The sequence below is a fragment of the Telmatherina bonti genome, assembly GCF_933228915.1.
Source record: "Telmatherina bonti genome assembly, chromosome: 1".
NCBI lineage: Eukaryota > Metazoa > Chordata > Actinopteri > Atheriniformes > Telmatherinidae > Telmatherina > Telmatherina bonti.
The window spans coordinates 27754649-27777643 of NC_136619.1; the positions used below are offsets into that span (position 1 = coordinate 27754649).

General features: G+C 39.2%; 1 protein-coding gene across 1 annotated transcript in view; it reads right to left on the minus strand.

The window, feature by feature from the left end:
* igdcc3 (immunoglobulin superfamily, DCC subclass, member 3) overlaps positions 1 to 21861 on the minus strand; it is a gene marked incomplete at both ends in the record, with an annotated part of 61411 nt that extends 39550 nt beyond the window's left edge. Inside the window, 2 exons of the mRNA XM_079247151.1 lie at positions 16000 to 16305; positions 21807 to 21861. Coding sequence (XP_079103277.1) covers positions 16000 to 16305; positions 21807 to 21861 — 361 coding nt within the window. The remainder of the gene's footprint in view (positions 1 to 15999; positions 16306 to 21806) is intronic.
* Positions 21862 to 22995: the final 1134 nt, after the last annotated feature.

The window sequence follows — 22995 nt, forward strand, 5'->3', positions numbered from 1 at the left end:
GCATGCTGTCCAAAATGGGCATAAACAAATCCATCACTTGACTGACAACTGAGAGTCTTAAATCTTGGGCTGTCTATCATAAATCTGCATTTTAAAAGGTGGCCATTAAGCCAATCCAAAAACGGTTGCAAATGCAGACACTGGTTATGGTGAACTTTTTGTGCACTTTGGATTGACTTTTTATGCACTGATTTCTGAGTAAAACATTTTTCATTATAAGGGCCCAACAAAACTAAATCTTCCTCATAAAATTCTAGATTATCCAAAATCTTAATAAACTTAAATGAGCCTTAATAAATTTGAAATTATAGTTATGTCTGATTCTCACAAAAATTATTTGAATATTTCCGAGAGAATTAACCCTGATTTAAATATTGTTTAAACTCTTCCTACCTGAAACCACCTGTACGTAGCCGTAATGAGCTCTGCATCTGTTTTAATGGCTGATTAGTATGAACGTCTTATCTAATCTCTAATCTACCATTTTGGTTTGGTAGACATAATTTGTTATTAGAATTTTTCAAACCTAACTTGTAAGAGTGAGAAGGTGTTTCAAATTTTCTCCATGTGCCTCTTAACCGCAGGTTCCAAGGTTGGTCAACTTGACCTTCCAGTTGTGGATCTGTTATCAAAAATATGGAAACTTTCAAATGACAAAAACATAGTCATAGGTTCAAATTAGGTCTTAATATGACAAACTTGTGTTTGGTACACCAAAATAGTATATGAGATTGCAAATATGTCAGAAATACTAGCAAAATACTATGAATGCATACAATTTATGAAAGGGAATTTTGTGATATCAAAATTTTGTTCAAATAGTCAGTGCAGAAAAACTTTCTTTTCATATCACTGTTAACCTGTGACCCATTGAATCTCTTCTAAATGAACACTGTCCTGAAAAAAACCTTTTTATAACTGTGCTATTGGATGCAGCTACCTGTCAGTATAATTAGTAGAAGCAAAAAAATAAAGATTCCTATGACTGCCAAATTATCAAAGATGATTGATGTTTACCTTAGCTGCATGGTGCCGTGGATAATGATGATGATGATGATGATAGAAGCTTTAGTAAGCTTTAGTAAGTAAGAGACCCATTAAACCCACTGGTTGTGTTCACTGGTTAACTCAGGAGAGACCAATCTGGTCCTAAAGATCCACATTTCTGCAAGTATTTAGAGTTTCCCTATACATAATACACCTAACTCAAATCAATGGTTAATTAGCACAGTAGTGCCGAGATGTCCAGCTCTGATTAGGTCTGATGTGTGTCAGGTGTGTTGCAGCAGGAAGAAACTTCCATCACTGGCAAGAAGTTGGCTACTCCTGGATTTACTGGTTGTGTTCACTGGTTAAAACAGATATTGAATTTAGATTTGTTTATGCCTTCCGAAACTAAATAATCTAATTGAAAGTTAGAACATGTTTTTTTTTCACCATTTTTCATCAACATGAAGGCTTCAACGATTAGTCGACAAAGTTGACAACGTCAACAATGAAATTTCATTAACGTAAAATTTTATTGTCGACACGTCGCATTATAAATGCCCGTAACGGCTTTGCTAATAAAATCCTGCGCCAGGCAACTTATGCCATTTACCAACCACGGCTTTTCAGACAGTATAAGAACTTTAAACAACAAGCAAATTACGCAAAGCATCACAGGAAGTGCTGGAGGCAGTATTGTCATTTTGTGCAGCGACTTTGTTTAAACAACGAAGAACAAACTGACGGCGGCACAACCTATTTCCAAGGTTTGGGGATATTTCACGCTAAACAAAGTTTCAAACAGGTGAAATGTATAGTCTGCCATGCAGAGTTGGCATACCACGGCAGCACGGCTTTCATGCATGCAAAAAGTTATGGATAGATTTTTATGAAGTTTTGGGAATTGTTGGAAATGTGCAAAGGTGGTGGTGATTCGGATCACTGTTTGGATTCAGAAATTTTTAAAGGATTCTGGCCCTTGTTTACCTTACAAAACAGGCTTTATCAAGATGTAAATAATCATTTCAATGCAATTCTACGAAAATTAAGATATTAAAATATTTAATTTATTTTGTTTTCCTTTTGAGGCAAATTCTGTACAGCTTGGATATGACACTATAGCTAAGTTTGAATGTTTCAAAATAAATTAATAGTAAGCTGTTAAGCTTAAATTTAATATTCAACTTGTTCAGGAGTCATTCTTTTAACTTACTAAAGGATGTTATGTTGTGACTGGCTGGGAATCAGGATGACATTCATGTGACGTAAATGAAGAGAGTAGGATAAAACATACTGGAGCCTGTAAAAAAGCTGCGTCAACTGGAAGCAAAGATGGTGGGCGTGACAGAAATAATTGTGACTAATCGACTAATCAAAGAAATTATTTATATATTAGTCAACTGTTAAAATCATAGTTAGTTGAAGACCTAATCAACATGAAAGTCAGCAATTTTTTAAATATTCTTTATTAGCATCTTTGTTATCGGATGTATGATGAGTAAGAGTTGGATACTTGTGGGTCAAAATGTCACAAAGCAGCTGCTGTATCAGTGTTTATAGACAATACAGAGAAACAAAACACATTTTCCTTATGTCTTTTGATGCAACTTTATATATATATATATATATATATATACATATATATATATATATATATATATATATATATATATATATATATATATATATATATATATATATATATATATATATATATATATGATACTTGTTCACTGACAGTAATGAAGCTCAATCAGCCTATGAATCTGTTTGTTACTCAGGGACTATAACTGTGCAGCTGAAAAGCAAAAGCATGTGCTATATATGCACCTAATTTTTACATTATGTCACTTCTCACAGTGGTGTTAGAAAATGTAGATTATCATCTCTCAGAAGATGACATGCCTTTGCTTATCCATGTTGTGCAAACATGTTTTCATGCAGATGTGTATTTTGATGACTTTCCTGTCATTTTTATGAAATTCATTTTTCTTCTGCTGCCACATGCTCTTAAATAAAAATGAACATGCGATCATCACTATTTTCAGAATAATAACCTGCCTGCTATTTTATGGGAAACATCTATATAAACATAGACTAAAAAGATAACTCATCTGTAAGGTGCCACAGATTGAGTCAAGAGTCAGTAAATTATGAATAAGAAAGGTTAACTATCAATGTATGATGAGGTCCGTGGCAGGTTTTATTATAGGCATATGAGGAAAAGGAGGAGGATGAAAAGAAGAAAAAAATAAATTAATTTTTCTAGTTTTCCAGACAACTGCTCATTCCCAGCCAGCATGCTTGATGTTGAGGGGTTGGATTCTTTAATGGCTCTCACAGATACAATTTTAGTTAATTACACCATAACCTACTCCATAATAAACTGTATTTTACTCCTGAACACTGGATCACTTACCTGTAGAGTCACATGCGTATATTAGTTTTGTAAATTATGTCCATTTTTTCAAATTTTTCAAAGTATTGGAAAGATGATGATTATTTGATTTCCAAGACAAATGGAAAAACTTGGGAACTTGTCGGGTTTGTATGTTGCAACACAACCCAGGATCGTCGCTGGATGAGGTTGTGTAACAGTACCATGAACTCATAGTCGCAAAATTACTTTGAAAAGGAGAATGACTGTGAAGATAAAACAGCATGCTGGACAGAGGTTATCCATTAAAGACCTTAAGATGAATATTTGTGCATGCAGGCTGCTGACTGAGAGGGGGGGGGGGTTCATTCATTTCTGAGAAATGACCAATGTTACTTGGATACCAGCCCTATGACACATAGACACTTTACAGTCTGCTTAAAAACTTGTGGACACACTTATTCACGCATGATGGCTTATGAATAGAAAGGGTGAACAGACATGCATGTGCTTACTGACATGCATGGAAATTAGTTTCTTTCGGTCCCTCACTTGTACATGCACAAACACATGCGCGCACACACACACGCACACACACACACACACACACACACACACACACATGCACAATATCGCTCTCACCCGTCTGCTCTGTCAGCTCAACTGACAGCAGTAATGAGTTTCTTCTCTGCGTAAGCCAACTGGCACCCACTCAGGGGAATTTTTCAGGCTGAACTGCGGCCATTAATCACAATGCCGGGCAACACAGTGCCATCATGTGTGTGGCAAACAGAGATGTGGTTGGGGGGGGGGGGGGGGGGGGGGGCATGAATACGGCACAGCAAAGAAGGAACAAGTGATTATGCTGAGGATGGTGGGAATGGACTGATGAGGAAAGAATGAAAGAGAAATTTTGTAGTGTTGATCTAGTGAACCACAGGCATGTTATGGAGGGCAGGGCTGGGTTGTCAGCTTATTCTGGGCAAAATAGAGGATAAAAAGACAAAGTGGAAAAGATCAGACACTCTGTATTCTGCACATATGTGCTCAATTACTGGGGGAAGAGATGTTCCAGCATAAATCGTGACTAACACGACAGGTGGGAGATGCTTCTGCCAAACAAATGCATTTATTTAGAAACTTGTAAATACATTCATGCACATATTAAGACAGAAAAATGTGCACTGAGGACTGAAACCTATTGCATAACATTAGACAGTCAGAGATATAGATACAATCATGTGAAAAATAATTAGACAACCCTTGTTTTCCAACATTTTATGTTTATTTTAGTACCTGGTACAACCAAAGGCACATTTGTTTGGAAAATAAGGGCAGTCAAATATTTTTTTCCACCACTGTAGGTAGCTAGCTAGCTAGCTAGCTATGTTCGACAGGAAGAGGGATGCTAAGCTAGCTGAGATATAGATAGATAGATAGATAGATAGATAGACAGATAGACAGATAGACAGATAGATAGATAGATAGATAGATAGATAGATAGATAGATAGATAGATAGATAGATAGATAGATAGATAGATAAAGAACGACAGTAGCTATTTACAGGCATGGAGCGTTTAATCATGAGAGCAGCAACTCTTAATGTATGGAAAATTGCCATCAGCTCGTAATGTGACATGAGGAAATTGTCACCATTGCATCGTCTTATCGAGACAGCTGGATATTCATATTCTGCCTCTTATTCCTTTCTTATTCAGCTATTTTAACCCTCCGTCCCTCTATTAAGGCTGCCTGCTGAGAGCAGTCACCAGGAATATTGCTTCCCTTTTGCGGACTCGAAAAACCTGAACACTCCCCCCCCCGCCTCGCCCTTAAATTGGCTAATACTGATGAATTCTGGTAATATTCTGTCAGTAACCCCCTCCATCTCCTTTTGTACACACTTGTAAGACTGCAACCATGCCCACTGCACAGAGTGATGCTAAGACAAAATCCTGGTAGAAAATAACCACAGCATGATAGAGAGGAAAGGCGAGTGCAAGCCTTGTCATTATCACTCAGTGTTACAAGACAGTGGGTGAGAAATGAAAGGCCTTTGTCTTTGCTGCTACCTATAGCATGTGCAAACAAAGACTGTGCAGACACTATATTATATACTTGCGTATTTGTTTCATCAGACAGTAAAACACCTATAAAAGGCTCTGAGTGAACAAAGCAACTCTGGATTTGGATTCGTCCAGGGGTGTTTTTTTTCTATGTTTAGGTCTGTGAACAGTAAAATAGAACTGAATCTTTGCCTTTATGATTATTATTCACTTTAGGTTTAGATCCTGTCAATCAGTTCAGGTTGTCAGTGAAGGCAAATATGGCACCAATTTAATTTAATGCATAACAAGAATTTTAGGCAACAAAAATTTTGTTTCTTCATTTTCTGAAATGTCATGTTTAATATGCAAATTAGGCATTATCCTTCAAGATGAAGCATTGCTCATATTTCTTATTTCATTTTCTTGAACAATTTCCTTCAATATAAAGTTGTTTATTAATAACTCCATGAGTCACAAAAAATCCTTCTGCATTTAAAAGATTGAATTAACTGTTAAATAAATCAGGCTCTAGATGAGACACAATGTCCACAAACAACACTGTTTTGTATGTTGGTGGGCAATTGGCAGGAAAAAACAAATCAGAGCATCATTTTTATACAGAAATTCAAATAAATTTGTTAATAACAATTAGGCTCATTTTATAGTCTTCTCTATTTTTTGTATAATATAAAGATCATCATCACACTACTATGCACAGATTTGCATGAAGGATCAATGGACAGAATGCTGTAAATGGCAAAATGGGCATTTTTTAAATTTTTTTTTAAATTTTCTCTCAATGGTCTAAAAGAAGACATCTATGGAGGTAAAAAAAAAAAAACCCTGAATCTTGACATTTGAAAAACTAAGTAACTAACTAACGAAAAGCACAATTTTCAATACTTCTACCTTAAAGCTGCAGCTATATTATTTTCAGGTGATTGCAACCCACATAAATGCTTGGATGCATTTTTACTCGACAGTTTTGAAAAATAATCCCAAAATTTGCACATCAACAATTATGTAACTTCTTCTTTTGTCTCGCTACTGGAATTACATTCTTAATCCTCAATAGTAAGCTATTACAAAACACCTGAACAGGCCTTCATTTACACATTTATTTTTCGGTACACTGGCTTTAATAGTAATGAAATGGGGTGTAACAAACTGCTGTCCACTGACAAACGCATAAGCAACCTGTGGCAGCGACTCTCTTCTTGTAAGGCTTGTCTCATCTGTTCCTTGCAATGGATGGGAGGGGCGCTACCATAAGCTGTCAGACATAAGCACAGATCACCAGCTCGTACAAACGGCCATCAGCCAGCTAACCCTCTAAAGCTGTCTTCCCACTCACAAATAATGCCCATATACTGGCGAATGGAGAGGGCTATTATGCTATAAGCATCATGTTTCATCTTTTCACACTGAAGCAATGAAATGGTCCACCTTACAACTTACTAACACATGGCATGAAACAACTTCTTTGAAGAAAAAAAAAAGTACAGATGCGTTCATAAAAATGATTAATGACTGCTGCTGGACAGATAATACAAATTTCCTGGATGTGATTGTAAAATAAACATCTCATCTTCTGACATCGACTGAAAAAGCATCTCCAGATGGATTCCAAGCTTGCTACTCCATCACTCATGGATGGAATTAAATTAAATGCTTTAGTGGTGCTTTCATGGAGAAATAAAGGTGCCAGTAAAGTGTCCAAGTGTTGATGGAGTGCACACTACGCCGTTTCTGTTTCATGGTAGCAGCAGGTCACAATATTGAATGTACAGTCACTGACCACGAGACTGAGCACATGCCCGTTTTAGTGCATTTATGTGATCTTAAGCTTTGGTAATGCACATGTTACAGAAATGAATTACGAGCCTGGGGTCTGGGGACCAGTTTTCCGCGATGTTCTAATGGTAGAGACATGCTTCTTAGGGCTAAGCAAGTCTTCTGATGCTTTGCATCCCTCTTCCTGTCGAACACTGCCCTGGAAACAAAGCTGCTGGGGGGAGGAGGTCATGGCACAGCAACAAAACGGAATGTTCTTCCCTCCTTCAAGGGCCAGTCTCCAGAGCCAGATCACTTTAGACCCCGGACACATGCACCGACAATTTTACTCACTACATTGCAACGTTTTCATATTTCCTACACACTCAATATTCATGTCAATTTTTGTTGTGGTGTACTATCAAAACAACACATTATTTATCCTCATAAATCAGCTGATAAACTCAGAAAATCTAACTGATATTCTCAACTCTTGTTGACTTGGGGTGTAAAATAATCATAAAATCATACCTGATTATTCCTTACTCTGAAATTTTGTGAATTTAAAAAAAGAGTTAAATATAGGTTCCATGATCTACTTTTTTTTTTTTAACATAAGATTCCCAAAAGTAAGTCATGCTCTGCAAAATGACCCCACAAACAGGTTGTCAGGAGGAAACTGGGCATCCCAGAAATCTTCCATCCTGTGCCATGCAGCAGTAACCTCTTCTAATTGGTTCCTGTGGAATTCATTTTATCCCAGGTGACCAACTCCACACACTGAAGTCTGACAAGCTTTTGACCCCAAACACTTCAGGGGCTCTGTGACAACTATGGAGGGAAAAAAAAGTAAAGATTGTAGAGCTCAATGAGTTTGTGTTAGTAAGATAGACCCTCATTTTACAGACATTGAAAGCAGTAACAAAACATGTACATATTAAATTAATAGCAAAAATAAAACGACCGACTTAAAGCAGCTCATCTTCTATAAAACCTAGCATTGATAGAAAAAATATTAAATATGTATTATGTTATGAAGATATTATGAAGCTGGCAACTTCACTTTGAGGTCAGGGCTTCAAAGACGATGCATGCAGTCATCAGTTCTCATATGGGCCAAATAATTGTTTTAATGCAAGAAATACTCTGTTAGATTTTGATGAGAAAAAGAAAAAATGTAACACGTGCAAAGCACAACCAGGTTAACGTCACGAGACATTAAACTGAAATAGTTTAGCTTCACTAAGGAAGAATACTGAAACAAACTATTAAGGGAAAACAGAAAACACATGACAGAGGCAAATACATGTCCTTTCTGAGAGAATGTGCTTATGTTGCTCTTGTTCCTCCAGCATGCTGCATTGCTTGTTTGTGAAAGGGCACGGTTGGAGCTGTAATACAGAAGCACGTTCAGGCCACTTTATATCCCTGCCAAAGCCAAGGTCACTGCCACTGCCCCGGGGCCATCAGACAGGGGGATGGGTCCCCACTGGGGAATGAGCAGGAGGTGCAGCATTGGAGGAGGGGAAACATAATGGGAGGAGAATAAAAAAAAAAAAAGGGAGGGGTACTCTGCACTAGCGCACACAAAAGGTCATAGTTTCCCAGATAGAACCCCCTCCTCTTTATGGTCCAGCCCCTTGCAACCTTTGACCCTTCTATTTCTAAGTCAGTGCTGCAACAGGCGGAGAAGAAAGGGGCTGGGAGGGGGTTGGTAGGGGAAACACACCCACCCAGAGTCAGTAGTGACAAAAGGGGCCTCAGCGCCAGCTAACTGAGTCAGCCAGGACAACAAACACTCATGCCATTGCCACAAAACAGAACCCCCAGAGGCTGAACATCTCCATAACCTCTGCCCGTTCCCAGCCACTCCACCGCCCTGCATTTAACAATAGGTGCTCCTTCGTGACGGGAGGTGCCCCAAAACACACAAACACACTCATGCAGGCTAAAGCAGGAGAGGTGGCAGAGGCCCACAGGAAAGCTGCCGCCGTCCCATCACTGACTGGTCTTTGTCTCAGGCTCTTCTTATTGGCAGAAAGATTTCCTGATCCCTTCTTAAACAAAATGGAAAACTGGTTTGAGGGGCCCTATGTGTGTGTGTGTCTTCCTGACTGTGTGAAAAACTGAGGAGGCAGCAACATCATCATCTACTGGCTTTACCTCATTGTCTCTATCCCATGTTATCGCAAATGCAGAACAAAATTAAAGCTGAGGAGAGGACAGGATGAGGGACTGTTGGCGCTTTTATTGGTGGATGGTGCAGACCCTGTAAAGAATTTTAACAGCACAATCTGGCCATAAAGCCTCTGTTAAGTGTAGTGAAGCGCGGTGACGGGGCAGAAGCGAGAGCTTGCCAAGCCCATAGTCAAGCCTGGAAACATAGGAACACCCAAAATAAACCCACAGATACTTGTGTTTCCATCTTTAAAACAATGTATTGATAATATTGATTTCCTGTTGCCAAACCTTAACTTAAACCTCACAATAATGTGATATAATGCCTCAAAACCTCAGAATATACTCTTACTGAAGAGGGGACAAAGAAGAAACCACATTTGGACTTCAGTCTGCCACAGCCAACCTTCAGCCTGGACTCTGCTCTCTTTCCTTTCACCTTTCACCTCTATTACTCAGGAATTCCTCCCAAGAGCCTTAAAAGCAGGCACGAGGAATTTTAGGCCCCCTATTCATTTGTTTGTTTGAGAATAGCTAGGGTGGTCTAGAAGCTGACACAGAGTCAAACACGCACGCGGAATTAGGGACGTAGTCAGACAAAGTACAAACCAAACACTGAACCTGAATGTCAACTAAGATCTAAGATAATATTTGTTTCATCCACAGTCTGCTCAGTTTCAATATAATGGCTTGCATAATGAAGCAGCATCTTAGTCCAGCAAGTAAAGGCTGTTTCAGCAAGATGCTCAATTTCTTGCATGATTCCCGTCCATTCAGGGGGTTAAAAGTGATTTGCATGATAAATGAATTAAAAGAGATTATCTCAATGCGCATAATGGGGGTGATCTGCTGTCGTGTACACAGCTGTTGTGAGCAGCTGCTAAAAGATTGGAGGAGAAAGGTCAAAGTTTATGAATGTGTGCATTTAGTACATATATCATACATACATATATATATATGTGTCTGCTATCATGTGGATAGAGTTGCTTTGAAGGCGCTAAACAAACATGAGTACAACATGACCTAGTTTGTCATTAAATGATGTGAAAAACTGACACGGGATGAAAACAATGTCATAGTTAATGTGTGCCTGGAAGAAACAGATCAACACTTGTTTAAAAAGTTAAATATATCTATCACCCAGCTATTCCACAACTTGTCATCTTTCTTCTTCTCTTAAGGAGCTTCTTTGCCATGTGATGTTGCGTGCACAGGGAGATATTTAAAGATTTGAAGAGACCACACCAACCCTCACACTAAGAAGCAGATAACACAGGATGTTTACAGCTCACCTTGTACATCTGTGTCTAGCAGCAAGGCTTAAAATTTAAACACCCAAGCAATCAATTTTATGTTCATTTAGTTGCATTTGTTGCTCATTAAATAGGAAATATAAGTAATGCAATTAATGCAAAGCTAGTTAAGGTGGATGCCCTTTCTGTTCCCACCATACAGCACTATCACTTCACTTCCAAAACATAATTAATATTTGATTAGCAATTAGCAGAATGAAGTGACTAAAATCATAATTAGCTTGTAAATCTCTCTGAAGCTCCATTTTAAATTGCGTCCATTTTCCCACCACAATAAAAAGACATTCAGCTAAATAAGGCATTCAGATAGTGTGGCTTCCCTTGGTGATTTTTCACAGCTTCAAGGTCAATGCAGTGCCATCTTTAACTAAAATAGAGATCTAGTATGCTCCTTCTGGAGATGAGACTTGGAAAACTTTAAGCATATTTTAATGGAAATAACCGTAAATGTTGTTTATTCCATTAACAACGCTAAAGGACAAAAATAATTTTTATACAGGCAGGAAAAAAAAACTGATACGATAATATCGTCAAATGTTTACAGTTTTCTTAGCTCGGAGACGGACTCACTTTGAACTAAATCTCAAAAACAGATCTAAAGTTGTTTCAACTCAAATGGAGCATGCACAATCAGGTAATGAGATCTGAGAGGTGTACAGTCTGGAGGAGTACTGTAATAACTGGTTTCAGGTGTAATTACATAGCAGAGGTCAGAGCTCCCATTGCCTCAGCCCACCTTAACGGTACAGGGGGGGAAAAATAAGAAAAAAATCCTATTTTTCTTCAATCCTTCTGACACACTGGCAGACAGATGGAGGGTCGCTGACCACACAGCAGGAGGGAACACACTGGGTTAACATCAGCCCACATACCTGCCTAACAGAAGGAAGAGGGTATTTATAAGCCGTGCCCATATGCACTAATACGCTGTGATGTTTTCAAGACAGGAATAACAATGAGAGGGACAATGTAAATACGAGGAACATTATACTAGTGATTTTGTGGTGTAAAATGGCAAAAAGAAATGACTCCTTAATTGATATAGTCTGAGACATATATAAGTTAAACATGGATGAACATAATCATCCCTTTAAGAGAATGATGAGAAAAAGTAAATATCATTCATGTTTAAATGTCAGAATAATGTTTGGCTAATCAATATGACAAGGGGGATGATTTGCTTCATGACATGCAAGCAAAGAGGAGCGAGGGCAGCGGTGGAGGGAGGGAGGGAGGGGGGGTGCAGTTCGAGGGTGGGGTTTGGCTGGCAGACAAAGAAAGCTTCTAGGAGATGCAGGGATGGAGCTTCAGCGTTCACCCAAACTGGAGGCCATGAAAGGGGAGGGGACAGGAGGGTGTGAGTGTGATGGAGAGCCGCCATCAAAACACAGGCGGGTGCATGCACATCACAAACAAGCACTTTCATGTCAACTAACGTAAGCTCCACATAAATCACTGGTCCTAACTGCTGTCTGAGACTGAGTAGCTGCTCGTGGCAAGCCATCCGCACAGCTTTTAAACGTCTCATCAGACATGACATCACACTTTTTTTACATTTAAATCTTGCAAAAATTCAATTTACACAAACGAGAGGCAAAAGCTTTTTCTTTTTACAGGCATCTTCTCTCTTTCCACATTGCAGCCTTGTCAGCCTCCTGGGATTTCCTTTTTCATTAAACTGTCATTTTTCAGAAGTAAATAAAGCTGAAACTATGAAGGAATCAATAAAACGTCTAAGATGCGCAGCTAAATTCGGACACGTTTTTGCTGTTTTTGTTTGCACGCTTTTCACATTTAGAGACATTTGCCTTTTGTCAGTCTCCTAAAATGGTCCACGAGGTCAGCTGCGGTCTCCTTCTGTGAACAGAACATGCGAAAAAATATTTCATGACAAAGCTTCAACTCCTTCTAATTAATTTCTCACAAATGGACAAAAGCAATTCATTTCAATTGATCCTAAAAGCTATTTTGTAACAAGGGGGCTTTTGTGGTGTGTTGCCTGGTGACGTGGCTGTGCTGTGGGGGAGGGGCCCTGCTTGGGTCCACTGTACCAGGATGTCAGTCATCCAAATGATGAAAAGCTTCCTGAACCTAAGCTAATGAGGAGGTCCTAGAGAAAGTGTGGAAAGAAAGAAAGATGCACAAGGAGAGAAACTGACCATCAAAGAGATAACATTTGTGAGGAAAAAAAAGGCGTTTCTAAGACCGACCGTCGATTTAGAGGGGCAGCGGGAGTCCGTCCAACACCAGCCCCCGACAGCGAGCTCACACAAATGGTTGTCAAGCAAATAAAAAGTAAAATTTATGGAGGGGTGGTAGTGTGAAGGGTAAGATGGAGGCTTCATCTATGGGGAGGGCTATAAAGAGACTTCAGTAATCACACCACCTCTTGTATCACAGTGGTACAAGTCAGAGCTCTGTTGTAGAGGAACTATAACGCAGCAAATGATCGCAAAACCACACAAAGAGCACAACAACATTAACAAACACTTGGATAAGGGAAAAAACCAACACTTGTCAAACATGTTTACATGGAGGGCATATAAATGACTTATTTTGCTCTTGTTCTCTTATTTAAAAGAAACCAAAATATAATAAATTATGTCCAATCCAACATTCATCTAAACCCAGTTAAAGTTTATTTCCAAGATTAAAAACTCCCGTAACAGTTTAAATGAAAGACCTAAAATGTAACAGCCCAACAGAATGAACGATAATCAACATGGACAACGCTTGTGGAGCAATCAGGCGCCTGCAGTCATTCCTAAACCAAGCACTACCAAATACTGAGTGCTGAGGGATGATGAATATGTTACCAAATTCACACAGAAAAAAAATCCTTTATAAATATTTTCCAATCAGAAATGCAGTTGGCAAAGCTGATACATTTGCTTAAAAAGACACAAAGGCAGAGTCAACAAAGTCATGTTCAACAACCAAGACAGCTCATAAAATACCAACAGCCTGACTTCTAAAACAACTGCAGCATTTTTCTGACTTACAAAAAAACACTGAAATAATTTTTAAAAACACTACCAAGTACATAAGGCACTGGTATGTGGCAAAAAAATGGCAAAATTTTCCATTACATCGTCTTGTCTGGACTCTTGCAGGAAGTATCTTAATATGATTGATATTACTCATTCCGTGGTTCGTCAATAAACTTTTCAACACAGCCAAAATTTAGAGGTCAGAATGTGACGTGGAGTAATCCTCTAGTAATCCTGATCAATACGAGTTGAAGTGAAAAGCTTAAAATGGTCTCCTGGAGAAAAGAAACTTTCCAAAATAGGAAAATTCAAACCTGAAGAGGATTGAACTTGAGCTACTGGGTAAACTTCAGTCAGAAAAAAAATAGAAAAATAAAAAAAGAATAAATTGCCTGGTATGACTTTACAATAAAATGAAAAAAAAAAAAAAAAAAAACTTAAATAAAAAAATTAAAAAAAACACTGTGAGAAATCTCAGTCATTGACTGAGCTTGTTGGTGTCACGTTGGATGACAGCATCAGCGAGTCTGCACTTGTCAGTCCCTATTCAGCACATTCAACACCATTCTCACTGAAACTGTGTCCCTACATAATGAATATAGTTCTAGCTCTAAATGAAGATTACAGTGGCCCTTACTCACCTAATGTGTGCAGCTTTTCAACAGGCTTTCTGATGGATACATTTTCATCACATTGCCTATTTCAAATTGAGGTATAATGATATGAAGGATACCACATAATGAGGCCAAAAAACTACAGCACATAAAATTAGGATTTTTGTGTTGTTTGCTTTTGCAAACATCCTCAGGAGATTAAACTTCTGTTGTTAAACCTATACATACTTATTTTCCTGACTTTCTCACAAGTTTGTCACATTAATTTTAAACAACAAGGGGCCCGATACAGCTGACTTCCCTGATGTAGGATCGGAAAAAAGAGTGTAACAAAGGAAGATTCAAGCTAACCTTTGAAAAGAAAGACTCTTTAGGAAGGCCTTGAAAGGTTGCGTGTGCTTGACAGGGCCAGCTGCTGAGCTGAAGTGACTTTTGCCTTTGGTCAGAGAGACATCCATGCTAACCTCCGTACCCCACTGAGTGGAAAAGCTGTATTGGCCACAACAGCACAGCAGTATCCTGTCTACACATAGCCCAGGAATCAACAGGCTTCTGTGAGCCTTTGTCCATCTTTGTCTTATAAAATATAGTTTTAACTTGGCACAGTCTGGAGCAGAACGCTATCACTAAAGCCTCTGGGGGAGTGCACATCCCTGATGCTTTTCATTTCAAGCAAGACTAGAAATGCGTGCCGTGAGACAAAAGACGAGCGAGGAGATGGGATAGAAATGTGGTAAAGATGATCCATGGCAACAATTCTGGGAACTTAATGATGAACTAGAATTTTTTTTTTTCTAATGAAGGATCTGGTAGTCAAGCTTGAGAAAATGTATCTTGATGCCTTTAGCAGTGAGTGGGTTGCTAAGTTGCCTCCAGCTTACTGCACTTTTACAAAGCAGCTGGGAGACTCTCAGCATGAGCACTTGTTAATGCCACAATCAAAGGCTTAGATTTCTGAGTAGTGCTGGAGACGAGCATCAGAAAGTTCATTAAACTCAAAGAATTGTATTAAAATATTCAAATGACTACACAGCCAGAGATGTATTTAGTGCATTTACATGCACAGCAGTGCTCTGTTGACTGGGTTTGGACGAAAATTAGATTATTTATGTTGTTTTAATTACTATGTTCAAATTTGTGGGCATTACAAATAACTTAATTAAACTTAAGTAAGAGGCTGTTTGGCTCTTAAGGTGAACAATCAAACCATTACAAACTGTAATTCTTGTATTTTAAGGCAAGATTTTAAGAATAATGAGTTGAAATGTTTAAATAAAGTTCAATGTCCAGCAGGAACCGTAAGAATACATTGGTTTTAAACAAGTTGGTGAGAACAAACTTTCCTTTTGTCTTTTGGGATTACCGCTTTCATGTCAGTCTCCACAAATCTTCAATAACACCTAAACAAGTTGCTATATTTGTCACTAGTCACTTTTGTGAAGAGGAGATGCAAGAGGGGCTGAATACTTGTCAAATATAGCGACCATGTCCCAAAGTTGACAACAGTGTCTGCAGCCATGGCCTGTCATTCCTATCAACTGGCTCACTAGCAGCGTTTAATATGGCAAAAAATATTCGAATTACTTTAATAGAGTTTTTTCCATATAACTAATTTTAGTAATTGTTTTGAAGTCAAAATCAAATCAAATCAATGCATAGCTCCAGACAGGCATCAAAAACAAATCAACACTCCAAAAAAGATCAGTATAGGAACTTACTGGCTGCTTGAATGCGGGCCTTGCGGCTCACTACCCGTCCAAAGGAATTCTGGGCCATGCACTCGTAGTCGCCCTCGTCAGACGAACCGTCAGACTTGGTTTTCTGGAAGTGAGCGATCAGGAGCGAACCGTTGATGAAGGTGGTGTGATGTTGATCCTGAGTTAAGAGCAGACCGTTATGCCTCCACTGTGTGGTGATCGGTGGGATGCCGTCCACCTGGCAATGAAGCATGAGTGGCTGTTCCTGAACAGCAATGATGTCCCTGGGCTCCAGTGTGAATGAGAGCTCTGCTTCACACATCACACCTGAAAAAAAGACACACACACATCACAGATGTTAGCCCTCTAGCTGAACATGAATAGCCCCTGTGTTAGTAGCAGTTTAACACAGCTCTATATTTAGGCTGACGGTCTTGATCCGCTGTCATCATCAGCCTCTGGTGGAGAAATAAAAGTTAGGTGGGAATTTATTAACTACACAGCGAGATTTCAGGATTTCTGTTACCTTTCAAACACAAGTGTAACAATGTTCTACCACCTCACCCCACAAGCCCACACGCACTTACACAAACTCACACACACTTTACTTCCCCCAAAAAAAGGAAAAAAATCAACAAAGATCAACTAAAAGAGAAAATCTAAATAGCTAAATTCACAGAAGAAAAGAAACCAAAATCATAATATGTAGACCCCAAACAAATCCATTTAAATATGAGCTTTTTCAAATAAAACAGGTTTTAAAATGTGTCTTAAAAGCAGAGATATTTAACCCAAACTCCCAGTGGCCTTTCCTGCCATCTGTCTCCAGTGGCAGAGAAGCTGCACAACTTTATAGATACATGTAAATCTGTCTCTAAATGTATGTACACAGTATGGTTTCGCCATCTCTATCAAAAAGCTTGTCCTGAGTTTATATTAGAAAAAAAAAGATAGTAATAACACGTTTCATCCAAACTCATCATTTTTTTTTGCAGATTGGAAGACATTTCAGCAGAAAAACTGCAGCGTTTTGGAGTGTTTGTAAATCTATAGTATCCAGTCACTTTTAGTTTAAAGTTAAGCGGACTGGGCCTTTAGAGGACTGATCAGACATAAATGCAAAACAAAGACATTCTTTGAATAAAGTGTAATACATCTGAAAAAAAATAGATATTAGGTTCAGGCTTTTGTTGTGATGTTCTTTAGGGTCCAGCAGACATTCATTTTCAGATCTGTAACTTAGATGATTTATAACTTACGGTCATATTGAACTATGGCGGGAGCAGGTATTATTATTAGTAATCAACTATCAAACAAGAAAACTGCTCTTTATGTCCTGATGGCTGCTCAGCAGGCCTCGTACCTCATGAATAAAAAGCCTTCACTGAAGTAACTCCAGGCTACAGCCACAAGGGAATTGATGGTTTTAGATTGAGTTCATGCAGAACGTATGTTCCCTTTTCCTTTAACACACGTTCTGTTTGGACTGCAACCAGTGGCTGCAACCTGCAACAGCTAAACCGAGATCAATGTGTTTTCCTTTTCCTTTTTCTACCCTTCAACACAAAATGCTGCGCTCACTAAACCTCCCAGTAGGTTACATTTATTTGTGGGGATGCTTCCAGTCTGTAATGATATGAGATCTGATTTTCAGTATTTGTGGTTTCTGAGGGGAAAGAAGGGGGAAGTGGGAGAACAATAAATAGAGGACGTAAACAGCCTGACCTGACTGGGTTCTGTAAAAGAGGAGCTCAGTGAGCTCCTTTGGTATCATGTTTCAGCTGCTGATGGACTAAGCACTACCAGTCTGTGCCTCAGGGCCTGGAATCCGGTGGGACGGACTAGGGGGGGGCAGCGGTGGGGAGCAAAGCACAAGGGTCAAAAAAGAGGACCTCTGGCTTCATCCCACAAATTCCAGGAGAGAAATAGCTCCCTTTAGGAGCAACCGAGGTTGTCACCAACACACTTGTCTGCGAAGATCACATATGAAGAATAACGCAATATTTCCTATTCCTCCTAGTCCTCGCTCCCGGATGCTTTCCGCCCCTTTTCCTCTCATCGAGCACGTTGAGTAAAACGACCATGAGACCAGAGACACATCAGTGCTACCACTTCTGAAAAACAAGGGGGTGGTGTTGGGGAAATATTTAACCCTTAGCTGAAAGAGAGCTTCCTGCTCTCCAAAATTATACTGGACACACAGCCCAATTTCCTTTCATCCAACAAAGATCAGATTTTCACACAAAGCAGCCAGCAGATTACAAACAGAAGCCTCACACTTGTGGATCATTTTTTGATCAGAGCGTGGATCATTCTGAAAGAGACTTATAAACTGAGCAAAATGCTCTCTGAAAAGAAATGAACATTTTAGACATGGCAAGAACAAGGCTCAATCTTCATTTATATAGGCTGTAAGAGTAAACTGGAGGCTTTCAAAGCCAAAGTCATGACACTTTGCAGCAAACCAGACGATGACAGTTCAGTGTTTTGTGTGTTAGGATGTAAATGATCAGAAGTGGACGGAACTAGTTTAATTTTGTGCTCAAGTAAACAGCTTCTTCAATTAGCTTGAGACAACATGATGTTGTGTTCCTGTCTTCCTGATGAATAAAGCATGTTGCCAAAGTGACCAGTAATGCAATTCTGGACTCTGGGTGGGTAGAAGGTCACAGACAACAGTGTGAGAAATGTCAGAGAAAATCATTTCAAACACAGCAGCTAATTATAAGGCAGATCCAATGAGACAACAGAGTTAAGAAAACAATAAAAAGGTCATGGTCATCTGTGAATGCTGAGCTGCCAGGACTGTGGAGCACAGCTGTAGAAAACAATGCAAGGGTTCATGTCAGGAACACAGGGTGAGCCACATCTATATGAGTGTGCATTTTCATGATGAGATAAGGACATAAACACACACAGACATGCCCTAATGCTACTAAATTACACTAAAATGTAGGAAATCCAGAGTAAAGCTAGAGACAAGGGTCAGCTAAGCGCGATTCACAATGACACTAAGATAAGAGTGACAAGCTGGCACAAATGTTTACAGCTGCAAGAGTAAAGTGAGGATGGCACAACAGTTACTGATAGATGTGGTTAGCAGGCATGAGCACCACTGCTGGAGCTCACGATGCTCCACAGGCTCCTCTGAGGCTCCAGGGTGATGATATTATAGGATACTGACACAACTGTTTTGCATCACATCACACAATGACAGTGTAATAATCAAGCTAGGAATAACACCAAGCATTATCTTAAAAGTCTGATATGTGGTTTAGTTGTCTTTGTAAACTATTTTCTTCTATAAGCTATGTAGCTCTGGTTGGCTCACGGTGACACTTAAATATTATAAAAAGCAGATTTAGCCTTTAATCCTTTTTTGCCCTTGAATATATGTAAGAAACTTAACTATCATATGTAGCATCATTGGCAGCCATTGTTAGATTTGAAAGTATATGCTGCTTAAGTTTCTTAAGTACTGAATAGAAACCTTTTTTTAATATGTATTTCTTTAAAAGCCATCTTATAGACCAAGTGCATGAATCAAACAAGAAAACCTTCAGTTTAAGTAAGATAATAAAAACCAGCAGACATAGAAAGCTTCATTTTATTTCATATTAAGTCAATATTATCTGGCTAAAAAGTGATATTTATGCTCTTTGGCAGAGAAAAACTTGCCACGGGGAAAATTTTGTGTGCTGTATTGATGCATACATTCCCTCCTATAGGCTATTCCTTGATAAATTATTAATCAATAGTCTTGAGTTCTTGCAGCTTTTACACTCATGCTCATTAAAGAGCAAACAACTGCACGCAGTTTGCTTCCGAAACAATAGAGATTCAGCAACGATGAAGCAGCAGTGATAAAATGACATAAAATGCAACACAAGGATGCTGAGAAATAAGAGTCCAGTAAAGCTGTGACGATACATATTTGTCTCGATTGGATTCGATTCCGATTTTTTTGGGTGACAATTTGATTTAAATTGCGATTCTCACGATTACTCGACATTGCTGATTTTTGCAGACTAAAAAAAAAAGAAATGTACAAAACTTGTTTCTCTAGTCATTTTCCTTGATTTCAATTAGGAAAAAAAACACACTATAGCCTGACCATCATTCTGCTGCTATAATGCCCAGGAAGATAAGTAAACAGATCAACAAAAACAATAAAAATGACAACATTTTTTTATAATGGATTGATTGTATTTATTTGAGAAAAAAAAATTCTAACAAAAAAAATCTATTTTAAAATTGTGAAGCAAAAAAATCTCAATATTTGATTTTTCGATTCGATTTACCCTCCCCTAATAGTCCATGACTTGGAGGGAAAGTAGGGCAGCTGTTGCAATGATTGTCTTTCTCACTCGCTTGTTAAGCATGACACCCCCCCTCCACCTTTCACAATGGGAAGCTTTATTTGTAAACTGATAAACTATAAATATTGTGGATTAAAATAAAGCAGTTTTTAGACATACTGAGAGGAACCTTACTGAAAGATAGTCATAAGAGCTTTGATTTGAATGAGAACTTGTCCGTTCTCTTCCGTCTTTCTAAGCTGGTGTTAGATTGTTGTGGGAAAGGTTTGCTTTACAGAACTGGTGATGTGTTGTTGCTGCAGTGAAACCTTAAACAATCCTGTTATTAAAACCTTTCTTTAACGTTGCATTTGGACTTTTTTTTAAATCCAGATCCAACAGATCAAATGCAGATATCCTTTCACTCTCTTTCAATCACTTTCAATCATCACTGCTTAAAATGCCATAAAAAGTGCCTTTATCTGAGCCTAATCTACTCTCTGAAGCAGACAAGCACTTGAAAGAGCTTCATCTCTTCAATGCGATGGGTAGATTGGAACTGCATCCATCACAGATCTGAGTGTGTGTTTCTGACGTTTTTGTTCCCAGTCCTCTGAGCGAAACATGTTATGAACCACAAGCCTCTATGATTCCTACAGGGCCTTTGTGGGTCCCTGTGTGGTATGCTTTGCAAATACTCAATACTCTCTCCAGCCTTTGAATTAAAGGGGCCCCACATCGAGAGAGAAAGTGACTGTCATAGCAAACAAAGGGATGCAGGAGAAAATTTGAAAAGGAGGAGAGAGACAGCCTTGACATTTAATCTGTACAAATATTCTCCCCAGCAGGCAATAACCACAGTCTTTTAATCTATTCTTAAAGCAATAACCACTGTCATTCCACCCAGCCACAGGGTGGTATGCTCTACTGACTGACCAGTCAATAAATCTATCTACTTTTGAAGTCCACTGATATGAAATTAAACTCCACTCATGAAAGTAAAGGACAAATTTAAAGTTTTAGATGGAACATTTGGCTTCTAAATAAATCTATTAGAAAAGCATGACTTTCTCAAAGCCAGAGAAAAAAAACGTTCATCAGTCTGAATTAAAACCAAAACAAATAAAAGAAAAGGAAAATAAAACAAAACAAGATACATTACACGTGGCTACAATGTGTTATGATGGTGCTGCCTGGACAGCAAAAGACTCATCTCCATTTGAACTCTTTGTATGTGTGAATGACAAGAGGTTGGAACGTTGAAACTTCTGCAGGATGCAGAACAAAACAACAATGCAAACCAACAATAAAGTAGGTATCCTCCCCTCAGAACCCTGCAGTGTTCACAGCCCCAACACTGGTGCTTGAAGCCCGAATACAAACGAACACCGGAGAGGGGCCAAGTTCAGGGTTACAGCACTTACAGCAGCTTGCAGTGGAGAGCAGCGAGCTGACAGCGTCTGCCCCCCCCACTCCAATCACATCCTGCCCCCATGCCCCCGAGCCCGGTAACAAGGTAGTGCCACTTACCGATTAAAGCATTTAGGAGAATTCCCCAAAAAATCCCCATCCTTGTGGATGCCATTTAAACACAGAAAATATCCCAGTACCGACAGAGAACAACGTGGTGGAAACAAAACAGCGCTCTTTTTTTCTTTAGGAGAAAAAAAAAGCCGGGGGAGCACAAATATCCAGCTCCTGCTACGACATATTCCGACCTACAACGCTACAGTTTGGTGGCTCCTGGGGGTCGAACAAGCTCTTGCCATTTTAACCATCTATCAGGAGTGTGTCAGCATCCCGGTCTCTCCAGTCTCCTCACACACTCTGCTGTATCCTAAACACTGCCTCTGCTCTGCTCAGGCTGTGTGTAAGAGATTGGTAGTGTGTGTAAGAGATTGGTAGTGTGTGTTTGTGTGCGCGCCCGTTTCTCTCTCTCTCTCTCTCTCTCTCTCTCTTTCTTTGGCACACACCCGCGCCCGCGCGCGCGCACACAGAATCTGCACTTGGAACAAAAGAGCCGACTGCTGACTGTTTCGCTCTCAACGCATGAGAAACCTGCAAAAACAGCCTGAGCTCTGCATCTCAGTAGAACAGCCACTGTGTGGCCCCCACCGGGTTGCTTCTACAAGCTGGTATTTACAACACAGAGCACATAATGGCACCTGGAAACGACCAGAAATATATAAATAAAGTGACAACAACGATCCCAACTATGATGTAATAGGGCTGCTAATGTTTTAAATAGTAATATAGATACATGCACAGATACAGCGTCCGCGCCTTCTCTTATATGTAGCTTTAAAACATCTTTGTTCTGTCATTGGTTGTCCATACTCAGGAAAAAGCAAAAGCTATTTAAAGGCATATTTAAGAATAATACTATCAATGGAGCATTTTGCCCATACATTCGTCATGGCTGCTGTTATTTCATTTACGTTTGGTGTCATAAATACGATAAAGAAAACGTGCAACTATATAAAGGAAGTGTGTGTGAGAGAGAGAGTGTGTGTTTTATTTAAAGCTGATGGTTTGGCACATGTGAACCTGAAATGATAAATAAGCCAGGAGGACCCTTGGCACACAGTTGCAACAAAGCAGAAGCTCCTTACTTGTACACGACTGCCACCCAGTGGACAAAACCAGCACATTCCCCCTCAGCTTCCTGCAAGCAGAGCAAACAGTACTATATGAGTTCATCATCTTGTTTTGCTTTCTA